A 15,081-nucleotide genomic window follows, 5' to 3' on the forward strand; every position below is an offset into this window, starting at 1 on the left:
ACCACACTTGGAGCACTGTGCACAGTTCCGGTCTCCATATACCTTGGTTAGACCACACTAGGAGCACTGAGCACAGTTCTGGTCTCCATATTATAAAAAAGAGGCACTGGAGAAGGTGCAAAAAAGATTCACAAGAACTGAGAGGTTATAACTATCAGGAAAGGCTCAACAGGCTGGGGCTCTTTTCTCTCGAAAAGAGAAGGCTGAGGGGTGACCTGATAGAGGTCTTTAAGATTATGAAGGGGTTCGATAGGGTAGATGTAGAGAAGATGTTTCCACTTGTGGGGGAGACCAGAACTAGGGGGCCGTAAATATAAGATAGTCACTAATAAATCCAATAGGGAATTCAGGAGAAACTTCTTCACCCAGAGAGTGGTGAGAATGTGGAACTCGCTCCCACAAGGAGTAGTTGAGGTGAATAGTGTAGATGGATTTAAGGGGAAGCTGGATAAACACATGAGGGAGAAAGGAATAGAAGGACATGGTGAGAGGGTGAGATGAAGTAGGGAGGGAGGAGGCTCGTGTGGAGCATAAACACCGGGATAGAGCAGTTGGGCCGAATGGCCTGTTTCTGTGCTGTAGGTTCGATGTAAGAATTGGTGAGATTGGGGAAAAGCTAGGATATGCCTACGTGCCCTCTGCTCGAGAATTTACTCAGGCTTTATAGGGAGCTAGGCCCGCTGTTGGTAGAGCATGTCCCTGAACCCGGGGTCACCTGTCCAGAGATTGCACCATTACCCCGTGTTGTCAAGGAGACCTTGGGGCCTGTCAGTCAACGGGGCTGGCCAGCCAGCCTCCTGTGTTGAAAGCTGCTTCCCACACGCATTGGCTGACTTGCCAAAGGGCAAATTGACATTGTCGCCTGTAACGTTCAGCAGCAGAATCCAGGCCAGTTGCCCTCGGAGGATTTGGGTGAGTTAAAATATTGGCCTGTTCCCCTTTTCTTTTCGTATGTTATGAAGCTGCTTCCAAAATCCTCACTTTCCCCTTCCGTCCCAATTTCTGCTTTTCCACCCAACAGTTTTTAACTCTCTGTGAAGCCCAGGACCTGCCGAGACGTGACTCCTGCTCCTGTGTCTGGGCAGACTCATCCAGACTCCCAGGGGCACAGTCTCTCTCTCTCTCTCTATTTTTTTCTCTCCTTCTCTCTCTCGCTCTCTCGCTGTCACTCTCTCACTGTCTCTCTCTGTCACTCTTTCTCTGTCTCTCTCTCTGTGTCACTCTCTCTCTGTCTCTGTCACTCTCTCTATCTCTGTCACTCTCTCTCTGTCACTCTCTCTGTCACTCACCCTCTCTGTCATTCCCTCGCCCTGTCACTCTCCTTCTCTATCACTCTCTCTCTCTGTCATTCTCTCTCTGTCTCTCTCTCTCTGTTTCTCTCTCTCTGTCACTCTCTCTATGTCTCTGTCACTCTCCCTCTATATCACTCTCTCTCTGTCTCTCTCTCTCTCTCTGTCTCTCTCTCTTTCTCTGTCTCTCTGTCTGTCTCTCTCTCTGTCTCTGTCTCTCTCTCCATCTCTGTCACTCTCCCTCTATATCACTCTCTCTCTGTCACTCTCTCTCTGTCACTCTCTCTCTCTCGGAAATTGGTCCGTGCAGCACCCGTTGCTCAGGCGCTACTCGGGCTACTAAGACCCCAATATGGCGGGCAAGAAGAGTGCACATATTTCAGGCTGGAAGTGCACTGCCCACCGTATTCGATAAGGACAAACAGAAGGCGTCCTTTATCCAGGCCTGAAACAGGCGTTAGTCCCTTTGCGAACACAAATAGGGGCCTAATGTCCGATTGTGGTTCCCCACCTCTTCAAGATTGGTTTAACCTGAGGGAAACCAGGCCCAGTGATTGGCGGCTGGGCCCTACCAAGAGGGTAATTAACTTACTGGAGCTGGGAGGAGCAAGTCGGATCCCTAATCTCCTGACCCCCGACCCCTGATCTCCCGACCCCCGACCCCAGTTCTCCTGATCCCCGACCCCTGATCACCCAACCCCCAATCACCCAGCCCTGACCCCCAATCACCCGGGCCCGACCGCAATCTCCCCCGCTCCTGACGGCCAAAAGCCCATCCCTCCAGTCCCCTAACTCCCCCATCGAAGCCCATCCCTCCAGTCCCCTAACTCCCCCATCGAAGCCCATCCCTCCAGTCCCCTCACTCTCCCATCGAAGCCCATCCCTCCAGTCCCCTAACTCCCCCATCGAAGCCCATCCCTCCAGTCCCCTAACTCCCCCATCGAAGCCCATCCCTCCAGTCCCCTCACTCTCCCATCGAAGCCCATCCCTCCAGTCCCCTAACTCTCCCATCGAAGCCCATCCCTCCAGTACCCCAACTCTCCCATCGAAACCCATCCCTCCAGTCCCCTAACTCTCCCATCGAAGCCCATCCCTCCAGTCCCCTAACTCCCCCATCGAAGCCCATCCCTCCAGTCCCCTAACCCTCCCATCAAAGCCCATCCCTCCAGTCCCCTAACTCTCCCATCGAAGCCCATCCCTCCAGTACCCTAACCCTCCCATCGAAGCCCATCCCTCCAGTCCCCTAACCCTCCCATCAAAGCCCATCCCTCCAGTCCCCTAACTCTCCCATCGAAGCCCATCCCTCCAGTCCCCTAACTCTCCCATCGAAGCCCATCCCTCCAGTACCCTAACTCCCCCATCGAAGCCCATCCCTCCAGTACCCTAACTCCCCCATCGAAGCCCATCCCTCCAGTCCCCTAACCCTCCCATCAAAGCCCATCCCTCCAGTCCCCTAACTCTCCCATCGAAGCCCATCCCTCCAGTCCCCTAACTCTCCCATCGAAGCCCATCCCTCCAGTCCCCTAACTCTCCCATCGAAGCCCATCCCTCCAGTCCCCTAACTCTCCCATCGAAGCCCATCCCTCCAGTCCCTAACTCTCCCATCGAAGCCCATCCCTCCAGTCCCCTAACTCTCCCATCGAATCCCATCCCTCCAGTACCCTGACTCTCCCATCGAAGCCCATCCCTCCAGTCCCCCAACTCTCCCATCGAAGCCCATCCCTCCAGTCCCTAACTCTCCCATCGAAGCCCATCCCTCCAGTCCCTAACTCTCCCATCGAAGCCCATCCCTCCAGTCCCCTAACTCTCCCATCAAAGCCCATCCCTCCAGTACCCTAACTCTCCCATCGAAGCCCATCCCTCCAGTCCCCTAACTCTCCCATCGAAGCCCATCCCTCCAGTCCCCTAACTCTCCCATCGAAGCCCATCCCTCCAGTACCCTAACTCCCCCATCGAAGCCCATCCCTCCAGTCCCCTAACTCTCCCATCGAAGCTCATCCCTCCAGTCCCCCAACTCCCCCATCGAAGCCCATCCCTCCAGTCCCTAACTCCCCCATCGAAGCCCATCCCTCCAGTCCCCTAACTCTCCCATCGAAGCCCATCCCTCCAGTCCCCTAACTCTCCCATCGAAGCCCATCCCTCCTGTACCCTAACTCTCCCATCGAAGCCCATCCCTCCAGTCCCCTAACTCCCCCATCGAAGCCCATCCCTCCAGTCCCCTAACTCTCCCATCGAAGCCCATCCCTCCAGTCCCCTAACTCCCCCATCGAAGCCCATCCCTCCAGTCCCCCAACTCTCCCATCGAAGCCCATCCCTCCAGTCCCCTAACTCTCCCATCGAAGCCCATCCCTCCAGTCCACTAACTCTCCCATCGAAGCTCATCCCTCCAGTCCCCTAACTCCCCCATCGAAGCCCATCCCTCCAGTCCCCTAACTCCCCCATCGAAGCCCATCCCTCCAGTCCCCTAACTCTCCCATCGAAGCCCATCCCTCCAGTCCCCTAACTCTCCCATCGAAGCCCATCCCTCCAGTCCCCTAACTCTCCCATCGAAGCCCATCCCTCCAGTCCCCTAACTCTCCCATCAAAGCCCATCCCTCCAGTACCCTAACTCTCCCATCGAAGCCCATCCCTCCAGTCCCCCAACTCTCCCATTGAAGCCCATCCCTCCAGTCCCCTAACTCTCCCATCGAAGCCCATCCCTCCAGTTCCCTAACTCTCCCATCGAAGCCCATCCCTCCAGTCCCCTAACTCTCCCATTGAAGCCCATCCCTCCAGTCCCCTAACTCTCCCATCGAAGCCCATCCCTCCAGTCCCCTAACTCTCCCATCGAAGCCCATCCCTCCAGTCCCCTAACTCTCCCATCGAAGCCCATCCCTCCAGTCCCCCAACTCTCCCATTGAAGCCCATCCCTCCAGTACCCCAACTCTCCCATCGAAGCCCATCCCTCCAGTCCCCCAACTCTCCCATCGAAGCCCATCCCTCCAGTACCCTAACTCTCCCATCGAAGCCCATCCCTCCAGTCCCCTAACTCTCCCATTGAAGCCCATCCCTCCAGTCCCCCAACTCCCCCATCGAAGCCCATCCCTCCAGTCACCTAACTCTCCCATCGAAGCCCCTCCCTCCAGTCCCCTAACTCTCCCATCGAAGCCCATCCCTCCAGTCCCCTAACTCCCCCATCGAAGCCCATCCCTCCAGTCCCCTAACTCTCCCATCGAAGCCCATCCCTCCAGTACCCTAACTCTCCCATCGAAGCCCATCCCTCCAGTACCCTAACTCTCCCATCGAAGCCCATCCCTCCAGTCCCCCAACTCTCCCATCGAAGCCCATCCCTCCAGTCCCCTAACTCTCCCATCGAAGCCCATCCCTCTAGTACCCCAACTCTCCCATCGAAGCCCATCCCTCCAGTCCCCTAACTCTCCCATCGAAGCCCATCCCTCCAGTACCCTGACTCTCCCATCGAAGCCCCTCCCTCCAGTCCCCCAACTCTCCCATCGAAGCCCATCCCTCCAGTCCCCCAACTCTCCCATCGAAGCCCATCCCTCCAGTACCCCAACTCTCCCATCGAAGCCCATCCCTCCAGTACCCTAACTCTCCCATCGAAGCCCATCCCTCCAGTCCCCTAACTCTCCCATCGAAGCCCATCCCTCCAGTCCCCTAACTCTCCCATCGAAGCCCATCCCTCCAGTCCCCCAACTCTCCCATCGAAGCCCATCCCTCCAGTCCCCTAACTCTCCCATCGAAGCCCATCCCTCCAGTACCCTAACCCTCCCATCAAAGCCCATCCCTCCAGTCCCCTAACTCCCCCATCGAAGCCCATCCCTCCAGTCCCCTAACTCTCCCATCGAAGCCCATCCCTCCAGTCCCCTAACTCTCCCATCGAAGCCCATCCCTCCAGTCCCCTAACTCTCCCATCGAAGCCCATCCCTCCAGTACCCTAACTCCCCCATCGAAGCCCATCCCTCCAGTCCCCTAACTCTCCCATCGAAGCCCATCCCTCCAGTCCCCTAACTCCCCCATCGAAGCCCATCCCTCCAGTCCCCTAACTCTCCCATCGAAGCCCATCCCTCCAGTACCCCAACTCTCCCATCGAAGCCCATCCCTCCAGTCCCCCAACTCTCCCATCGAAGCCCATCCCTCCAGTACCCTAACTCTCCCATCGAAGCCCATCCCTCCAGTCCCCTAACTCTCCCATCGAAGCCCATCCCTCCAGTACCCTAACTCTCCCATCGAAGCCCATCCCTCCAGTCCCCTAACTCTCCCATCGAAGCCCATCCCTCCAGTCCCCCAACTCTCCCATCGAAGCCCATCCCTCCAGTACCCTAACTCTCCCATCGAAGCCCATCCCTCCAGTCCCCTAACTCTCCCATCGAAGCCCATCCCTCCAGTCCCCTAACTCTCCCATCGAAGCCCATCCCTCCAGTCCCCTAACTCTCCCATCGAAGCCCATCCCTCCAGTCCCCTAACTCTACCATCGAAGCCCATCCCTCCAGTCCCCTAACTCCCCCATCGAAGCCCATCCCTCCAGTCCCTAACTCCCCCATCGAAGCCCATCCCTCCAGTCCCCCAACTCTCCCATCGAAGCCCATCCCTCCAGTCCCTAACTCCCCCATCAAAGCCCATCCCTCCAGTCCCCTAACACCCCCATCGAAGCCCATCCCTCCAGTCCCCCAACTCTCCCATCAAAGCCCATCCCTCCAGTACCCCAACTCTCCCATCGAAGCCCATCCCTCCAGTACCCTAACTCTCCCATCGAAGCCCATCCCTCCAGTCCCCCAACTCTCCCATCGAAGCCCATCCCTCCAGTACCTTAACTCTCCCATCGAAGCCCATCCCTCCTGTCCCCTAACTCTCCCATCGAAACCCATCCCTCCAGTCCCCTAACTCTCCCATCGAAGCCCATCCCTCCAGTCCCCTAACTCTCCCATCGAAGCCCATCCCTCCAGTCCCCCAACTCTCCCATCGAAGCCCATCCCTCCAGTCCCCTAACTCTCCCATCGAAGCCCATCCCTCCAGTCCCTAACTCTCTCATCGAAGCCCATCCCTCCAGTCCCCTAACACCCCCATCGAAGCCCATCCCTCCAGTCCCCTAACTCCCCCATCGAAGCCCATCCCTCCAGTACCCTAACTCTCCCATCGAAGCCCATCCCTCCAGTCCCCTAACTCTCCCATCGAAGCCCATCCCTCCAGTCCCTAACTCTCCCATCGAAGCCCATCCCTCCAGTCCCTAACTCTCTCATCGAAGCCCATCCCTCCAGTCCCCTAACACCCCCATCGAAGCCCATCCCTCCAGTCCCTAACTCTCCCATCGAAGCCCATCCCTCCAGTCCCTAACTCTCCCATCGAAGCCCATCCCTCCAGTCCCCTAACTCTCCCATCGAAGCCCATCCCCCCAGTACCCGAACTCTCCCATCGAAGCCCATCCCTGAAGTCCCCTAACTCTCCCATCGAAGCCCATCCCTCCAGTCCCCTAACTCTCCCATCGAAGCCCATCCCTCCAGTCCCCTAACTCTCCCATCGAAGCCCATCCCTCCAGTCCCCTAACTCTCCCATCGAAGCCCATCCCTCCAGTCCCTAACTCTCCCATCGAAGCCCATCCCTCCAGTACCCTAACTCCCCCATCGAAGCCCATCCCTCCAGTCCCCTAACTGTCCCATCGAATCCCATCCCTCCAGTACCCTAACTCTCCCATCGAAGCCCATCCCTCCAGTACCCGAACTCTCCCATCGAAGCCCATCCCTCAAGTCCCCTAACCCTCCCATCGAAGCCCATCCCTCCAGTCCCCTAACTCTCCCATCGAAGCCCATCCCTCCAGTCCCCTAACTCTCCCATCGAAGCCCATCCCTCCAGTACCCTAACTCCCCCATCGAAGCCCATCCCTCCAGTCCCCTAACTGTCCCATCGAATCCCATCCCTCCAGTACCCTAACTCTCCCATCGAAGCCCATCCCTCCAGTACCCGAACTCTCCCATCGAAGCCCATCCCTCAAGTCCCCTAACCCTCCCATCGAAGCCCCTCCCTCCAGTCCCCTAACTCTCCCATCGAAGCCCATCCCTCCAGTCCCCTAACTCTCCCATCGAAGCCCATCCCTCCAGTCCCCTAACTCTCCCATCGAAGCCCATCCCTCCAGTCCCTAACTCCCCCATCGAAGACCATCCCTCCAGTACCCTAACTCCCCCATCGAAGCCCATCCCTCCAGTCCCCTAACTCCCCCATCGAAGCCCATCCCTCCAGTCCCCTAACTCCCCCATCAAAGCCCATCCCTCCAGTCCCCTAACTCTCCCATCAAAGCCCATCCCTCCAGCCCCGGTGTTTATGTTTGTACCTGGCAGATTATTGCAAACAGATCTCACTCTCTAAGTCAAGAGGTCCCTCTTGACCTAGCTGAAGTGAGTTTATTTTTCCCCAGTTTAAACGTGGCGACCTTGCTCCCCCCCTGGCCCTGGATCGATTTGAATACACTGCGTTCAGTTGTCTGAAACATTCATTGAGTTGGACTTTGATAACTGTACCAGAGCACGTGGGCCAGCTCCCGCAGGATGACTCGAAGACATTGGGAGAATCCCATTTACGCCAGTGAGGGGTGAAGTCTTGAGGTAAATCCAATGCCAATGGAACAGATCAGAAGGTAGATCGCGCCATCTATTGGCAGATGTTGGTATTGTGTGAATATATTTTCCCTTTCTCGCCTGGCATTAAGATATTGTACAGCTGACAACAACAACAATTCGCATTCATATAGCGCATTCATAATGTCGTCAAAACGTCCCAAGGAGCTTCACAGGAGCCACCTAAGGAGATATTAGGGACAGGCGACCAAAAGCTTGGTCAAAGGAGTAGGTTTTAAGGAGCGTCTTAAAGGAGGAGAGAGAGAGGCGGAGAGGTTTAGGGAGGGAATTCCAGAGCTTAGGGCCCAGGCGGCTGAAGGCACGGCCGCCAATGGTGGAGCGATGGAAATCGGGGGATGGGCCAGAATTGGAGGAGCGCGGAGATCTCGGAGGGTCGTAGGGGCTGGGAGGTAGGGAGAGGGGGCGAGGATTTGAAAAGAAGGATGAGAATTTTAAAATCGAGGGGTTCCCGGACCGCACGGGGAGGTGGGGGTGGGTGAACAGGACTTGGCGCGAGTTAGGATACGGGGCAGCAGAGTGGAGATAAAATGCAACCAGGAAGCTGAGGAGCGAGTCCCTCAAGGGACTGAAACAGGGGAAGATGCAATATCTGAGACAGAAGGGTTCGTCCCCCAGGTCTCAGAAGGGGCAGGAGGCCTGATCGATCGGTTCCAATGGAACTCAGCCAGCTCCTTGTTATTGCAGGTCGGCAGAGAGGACGATGAAGATGGAGTTAATTGCCCTCGCCCTGATCCTGCTCGCAGTCTGCTCTGGTGGTAAGATACCTGATTGTCTCTCTCGCAGGCTCTACCTTCGTGTTAGAGAGGGAGCTGGACTGGTCCCGAGATTGAGGGAAACGGGCTCTGAGGGCAGGTTTGGGACCTCGATCACTCTGTCGAGGGGGTCAGGGGGCACACAACTGGCCCCTCCCCCTCACTGTCACTGGCCCCTCCCCCTCACTGTCACTGGCCCCTCCCCCTCACTGTCACTGGCCCCTCCCCCTCACTGTCACTGGTTCCTCCCCCTCACTGTCACTGGCCCCTCCCCCTCACTGTCACTGGCCCCTCCCCCTCACTGTCACTGGCCCCTCCCCCTCACTGTCACTGGCTGCTCCTCCTCACTGTCACTGGCCCCTCTCCCTCACTGTCACTGGCCCCTCCCCCTCACTGTCACTGGCCCCTCCCCCTCACTGTCACTGGCTGCTCCTCCTCACTGTCACTGGCTCCTCCCCTCACTGTCACTGGCTCCTCCCCCTCACTGTCACTGGCTCCTCCTCCTCACTGTCACTGGCTCCGCCTCACTGTCACTGGCTGCTCCGCCTCACTGTCACTGGCTCCTCCCCTCACTGTCACTGGCTCCTCCCCCTCACTGTCACTGGCTCCTCCCCTCACTGTCACTGGCTCCTCTCCCTCACTGTCACTGGCTCCTCCCCCTCACTGTCACTGGCTCCTCCCCCTCACTGTCACTGGCTGCACCTCCTCACTGTCACTGGCTCCTCCCCCTCACTGTCACTGGCTCCTCCCCCTCACTGTCACTGGCCCCTCCCCCTCACTGTCACTGGCCCCTCCCCCTCACTGTCACTGGCTCCTCTCCCTCACTGTCACTGGCTGCTCCCCCTCACTGTCACTGGCTGCTCCCCCTCACTGTCACTGGCTCCTCCCCCTCACTGTCACTGGCTCCTCTCCCTCACTGTCACTGGCTGCTCCCCCTCACTGTCACTGGCTCCTCCCCCTCACTGTCACTGGCTCCTCCCCTCACTGTCTCTGGCTCCACCCATTCACTGAGACTCCTGGCGCCGCCCCTCACTGTCACTGGCTCCTCCCCCTCATGGTCACGAGCTCCACCCTCTCACTGTCACTGGCCCCTCCCACCCACTGACACAGGCCACGCCCCTCACTGTCGCTGGCTCCGCCCCCTCATTGGTGTCGCAATGCAATCTTTCTTTCTTTCTGTCGTTGTGTCATGTCTCAAATGACAGGGCCTTGATTTGTGTTCTCCAGAAGCCAGACCTCTAACTGTATTGGAGGATGAGCCAGTCGAAGGAGGATTTACAGACAAACTTTGGCGATACTGGGACAATGCGTCAACACAAGTGACAGAATGGATTGACTCAGCATCTTCCTCCACAGCCAGCCAGTATCTCAAGTAAGTGTTGAGTGAGTGGGGAGAGGGCAGTCGATGATACTCCCTCTCAGTTTAATTTTCTGCCCCGCTTCGTACAACAAACAGAGTGTCTAGTGACACCACTGTGTCAGCCAATGAGTTGGAGGCGGGGTGGGACTTCCAGAGGGAGTCAACGGCAGTTTATTTTACAGCAGAAAAATTCTATTTGCTCAGCAAACAGAGTCTTCTTTAAACAGGCGCACTACAGCAAAAGAACTGCAGCAAACTGAACTCATGGCGGAAACTGCAGCAACCTCTCCCGATAATAGCAGGATTATTTCTCCAACAAAATGCATTAAGTGGAGGATGGTTGCATAACACAAATTACATGCGTAAAGTCGATCCCAGTCGCTTACAGCAGTGCGGTCTCGGGGAGTGATTGACGGGGGAATTACCCAATCATCTCCATTCTGGCCGGGAATAGTAGTGTCACGACATGCAGCCCGGGAGTACTGAGGGAGTGCTGCACTGTCAGAGGTGCCGTCTTTCGGATGAGACCAAGGCCCCGTCTGCCCTCTCAGGTGGGCGTAAAAGATTCCATGCTGTCCCTGCCCTGGGAGTGTTTGATGGGATGGTGTAGAGGGAGCTTTACTCTGTATCTAACCCTCTGTACCTGCCCTGGGAGTGTTTGATGGGACAGTATTGAGGGAGCTTTACTCTTTATATAACCCTGTGCTGTACCTGCCCTGGGAGTGTTTGATGGGACAGTGTAGAGGGAGCTTTACTCTGTATCTAACCCTGTGCTATACCTGCCCTGGGAGTGTTTGATGGGATTGTGTAGAGGGAGCTTTACTCTGTATCTAACCCGTGCTGTACCTGCCCTGGGAGTGTTTGACGGGACAGTGTAGAGGGAGCTTTACTCTGTATCTAACCCCCTGTACCTGCCCTGGGAGTGTTTGACGGGACAGTGTAGAGGGAGCTTTACTCTGTATCTAACCCTGTACCTGCCCTGGGAGCGTTTGATGGGACAGTGTAGAGGGAGCTTTACTCTGTATCTAACCCTGTACCTGCCCTGGGAGTGTTTGATGGGACAGTGTAGAGGGAGCTTTACTCTTTATCTAACCCTGTACCTGCCCTGGGAGTGTTTGACGGGACGGTGAAGAGGGAGCTTTACTCTGTACCTAACCCGTGCTCCACCTGCCCTGGGAGTGTTTGATGGGACAGTGTAGAGGGAGCTTTACTCTGTATCTAACCCTGTACCTGCCCTGGGAGTGTTTGATGGGACAGTGTAGAGGGAGCTTTACTCTGTATCTAACCCTGTACCTGCCCTGGGAGTGTTTGACGGGACGGTGAAGAGGGAGCTTTACTCTGTACCTAACCCGTGCTCCACCTGCTCTGGGAGTGTTTGATGGGACAGTGTAGAGGGAGCTTTACTCTGTATCTAACCCTGTACCTGCCCTGGGAGTGTTTGATGGGACAGTGAAGAGGGAGCTTTACTCTGTATCTAACCCTGTACCTGCCCTGGGAGTGTTTGACGGGACAGTGTAGAGGGAGCTTTACTCTGTATCTAACCCTGTACCTGCCCTGGGAGTGTTTGACGGGACAGTGTAGAGGGAGCTTTACTCTGTATCTAACCCGTGCTGTACCTGCCCTGGGAGTGTTTGATGGGGCAGTGTAGAGGGAGCTTTACTCTGTATCTAACCCTGTACCTGCCCTGGGAGTGTTTGATGGGACAGTGTAGAGGGAGCTTTACTCTGTATCTAACCCTGTACCTGCCCTGGGAGTGTTTGATGGGACAGTGTAGAGGGAGCTTTACTCTGTATCTAACCCTGTACCTGCCCTGGGAGTGTTTGATGGGACAGTGTAGAGGGAGCTTTACTCTGTATCTAACCCTGTACCTGCCCTGGGAGAGTTTGATGGGACAGTGTAGAGGGAGCTTTACTCTGTATCTAACCCTGTACCTGCCCTGGGATTTCACCATATTGACTCGGAGTCTATCTAACAGGGTTTGTGAATTTCCCTTTGACAGAGCCGCGTTTAATGGAAGTTCGACTGCGATTACCACTTACACCAATATCCTGATGGACCAAGTGATGCATTTGGTTTGAATTTCGTCTGCCACTCGCCGGAAAGGAGCTGTGATTCTGCCTGTCAAAAATAACCTGGGCAGAGAAATCGATCGAGGTTTGACCTGCGTCCCGTCCTTAACCAGGCTGAGCCGCAGTCACGTGAGATAAACCTTGCCTGCAGACAGCTCGCTGTTAAGGACATTCCCCAGCATGTCCCACTTCAGTTTTAACGATAAAAGACATGATTGTAAGGATTCTCTGCTCGCTACAATAAAAGAAGGACCATCCACCTGACTCTCTCTGTTTTCTGTTTCGTGTCATGACTAAACGTTGAGAACAAACTGACATCACCTCTGAACGGCCTGGCTCCAATTTTAAGGTTGCTCCTCCCTTGTTCTGGACTCCCACCCTCCCCGCCACCACCAGAGAGGAAATAGTTTCTCTCTCCATCGAGTCCTAACGAGCCCCGTTAAACACCTCAATTAGATCCCCCCCTTTCATCTTCTAACGCAGAGGCAAGAGTGATACTAACTGAGCCAAACCGGCAATCGGGGATGATTGAAGGGATGGGATTGGGGGAGAGGGGGGAGTGAGTTCCGGGGTACAGCTGGAGTTTTGTGTCCAATTCTGGGCACCGCACTTTGGGAAGGACGTCAAGGCCTTGGAGAGGGTGCGGAGGAGATTTACCAGAATGAGATTACACACAGGAGTGCTCAGATTGACTCACCCATTGGGATTAATGAAAATACAAGATGGCATCTGTACCTTTTAAGGAAGTAAGGATTTGCATTTCTAGCGTGTCTTTCATGACCTCAGGACATCCCAAAGCGTTCCACAGCCAATGGACGTGTTGTAAGGTAGGAAACGTCCCAGCCGATTTGCGCACAGCAAGATCCCACAAACCTCCGCCTAGCTGTCAGCCGTGGCTCGGTGGGTCTCACTCTCGCCTCTGAGTCAGGAGGTAGGTGGGTTCGAGCCCCCGCTCCAGAGACCTCGGGCACAAAATCCAGGCCCACACTCTCCGGGTGCCCAGTACCGAGGGAGCGCTGCGCTGTCGGAGGTGCCGTCTTTCGGATGAGACGTTAAACCCTCGTCTGCCCCTCTCAGGTGGATGTAAAAGATCCCACGGCCGCTATTTCGAAGAAGAGGAGTGTCCTGCTCCAATATTTATTCCTCAACCAACATTACTGATAAAACAGACGATCTGATCATTTAGCACATTGTGGGATCTTGCTGTGCGCAAATTGGCTGCTGCGTTTCCTACATTACAACAGTGACCGCACTTCAAAAAGTACCTCATTGGCTGTAAAGCGCTTTGGGACATCGTGAAAGGAGCTATATAAATGTAAATATTTACTCCCTTCCTCCCTCCCTCCCTCTCTCTCTTTCATTCCTTCCTTCCTTCCTTTCCCGTAGCCCTCACAGAAAAAAAAAGCACACACACAATCACCTGTTGACATCCTGGAAAAATAGAAACTCTGTGATTTCCCAGTTTGCTCTGACTCACCTTTTATGATCGTGCGATATCGGCCTGTCTGATAAGATCGCCTGATTACAACGACTCTTGGTTTGACTTCTTGTTTTGTCCCTCCTGTGTGTCAGAGGTAAGAGGGGCAGGTAGACCAGACGCTAAACCTCCCGAAGATCCTCTCACACACTCCCTATTTTTGGTGGAGCGGTTTTTATTGACGATGTTGGCAACGAGGGTGAGGACTATCCTTTTAACTGCGCTGATTGGAGCAGGAGGTAGCTGTTATACTGTTTGCAAGCCTTGTCTTGAGATTATCTTCAACACTGAGGATCCCCGAGTTCACACGGGCAATCAGGAGCCTGAACCACCGGCGCACAGTGGCTGCAGTGTGAACCATCCACAGGATGCACTGCAGCAACTCGCCAAGGCTTCTTCGACAGCGCCTCCCAAACCCGCGACCTCTACCACCTAGAAGGACAAGGGCAGCAGGCACATGGGAACAACACCACCTGCACGTTCCCCTCCAAGTCACACACCATCCCGACTTGGAAATATATCGGCCGTTCCTTCATCGTCGCTGGGTCAAAATCCTGGGACTCCTTTCCTAACAGCACTGTGGGAGAACCGTCACCACACGGACTGCAGCGGTTCAAGAAGGCGGCTCACCACCACCTTCTCAAGGGGCAATTCGGGATGGGCAATAAATGCCGGCCTCGCCAGCGACGCCCACATCCTGAGAGGGAATTAGCTTTTAAAAACAGCTGAGAATCGGCCCCTACTAATTCTACTTTTCATCTCTGTGCTTAAGTCACTGTTTTGGGTTGTAGTTACGTTGCATTACTGATCTCAGACCGCTATCCGTCGGGTGCGAGGGTGAAGATGGCAACCTGAGTTATACTGCAGGCTGCGAGTTGCTCTCTGCCCACCAGGTGAGTGCGCTAGCACGCGAGGGCTTCCGTTCCCCCCCTCCCCCCCGCCCCGCCCGGTGTGCGGTCAGAGATCGAGTGAGAATTTTCCAATCTTCCATGCTTTGAAGTGAGTTGAGATAGTGCCAAGAGACTGGAGTTATACTCCACGCCGTGCCAGCCCCAAGCAGTGCGAAGCATTGCCTCTGACCGGGCCCGTCCGCATGTGGCCGTAGTGCGTTCCAAGACTGAGCTCGGGACCTGTGTCGCGTTTTACTCTGTTGTCTCACAATGGAATAGAAAGAAAGACTTGCATTTATATAGCGCCTTTCACAACCTCAGGACGTCCCAAAGCCCTTTCCAGCCAATGAGGTACTTTTTGAAGGGTAGTCACTGTTGGAATGTAGGAAACGCGGCAGCCAATTTGCGCACAGCAAGATCCCACGAACAGCAACATGCTTATGACCAGATCATCTGTCTTAGGTGATGCTGGTTGAGGGATGAATATTGGCCCCAGGACATCGGGGAGAACTCCCCCCTGCTCTTCTTCGAAATAGTGGCCCTGGGATCTTTTACCTGAGAGGGGCAGACGGGGCCCTCGGTTTAACGTCTCATCCGAAAGACGGCGCCTCCGACAGT

At 55.5% G+C, this 15,081-nt stretch overlaps 1 protein-coding gene across 2 annotated transcripts; it reads left to right on the forward strand.

The window, feature by feature from the left end:
* Positions 1-807: 807 nt before the first annotated feature.
* On the forward strand, positions 808-12,360 carry LOC137306197 (apolipoprotein C-II-like). Of its 2 annotated transcripts, none has more exons than XM_067975289.1 (4): positions 808-912; positions 8,600-8,670; positions 9,895-10,039; positions 12,027-12,360. In XM_067975289.1, exons 2-4 carry the CDS (start codon positions 8,616-8,618, stop codon positions 12,103-12,105), a joined length of 279 nt encoding a protein of 92 aa, XP_067831390.1. In that variant the 5' UTR covers positions 808-912; positions 8,600-8,615; the 3' UTR covers positions 12,106-12,360. The 2 variants fall into 2 exon arrangements, with proteins under 2 accessions (XP_067831390.1, XP_067831391.1); XM_067975290.1 differs by lacking the exon at positions 808-912 and adding an exon at positions 7,803-7,882.
* The last annotated feature ends 2,721 nt before the right edge of the window (positions 12,361-15,081 follow it).

Source organism: Heptranchias perlo, chromosome 42 (genome assembly GCF_035084215.1).
Source record: "Heptranchias perlo isolate sHepPer1 chromosome 42, sHepPer1.hap1, whole genome shotgun sequence".
NCBI classification, from domain to species: Eukaryota; Metazoa; Chordata; class Chondrichthyes; order Hexanchiformes; family Hexanchidae; genus Heptranchias; species Heptranchias perlo.

Coding starts and splice junctions, on each gene's coding strand:
- LOC137306197 (XM_067975289.1), top strand. CDS start 8,616: ATGAAGATGGAGTTAATTGCCCTCGCCCTGATCCTGCTCGCAGTCTGC. Junction 8,671..9,894: donor GCTCGCAGTCTGCTCTGGTG/GTAAGATACCTG, acceptor TGTGTTCTCCAG/AAGCCAGACCTCTAACTGTA. Junction 10,040..12,026: donor ACAGCCAGCCAGTATCTCAA/GTAAGTGTTGAG, acceptor TCCCTTTGACAG/AGCCGCGTTTAATGGAAGTT.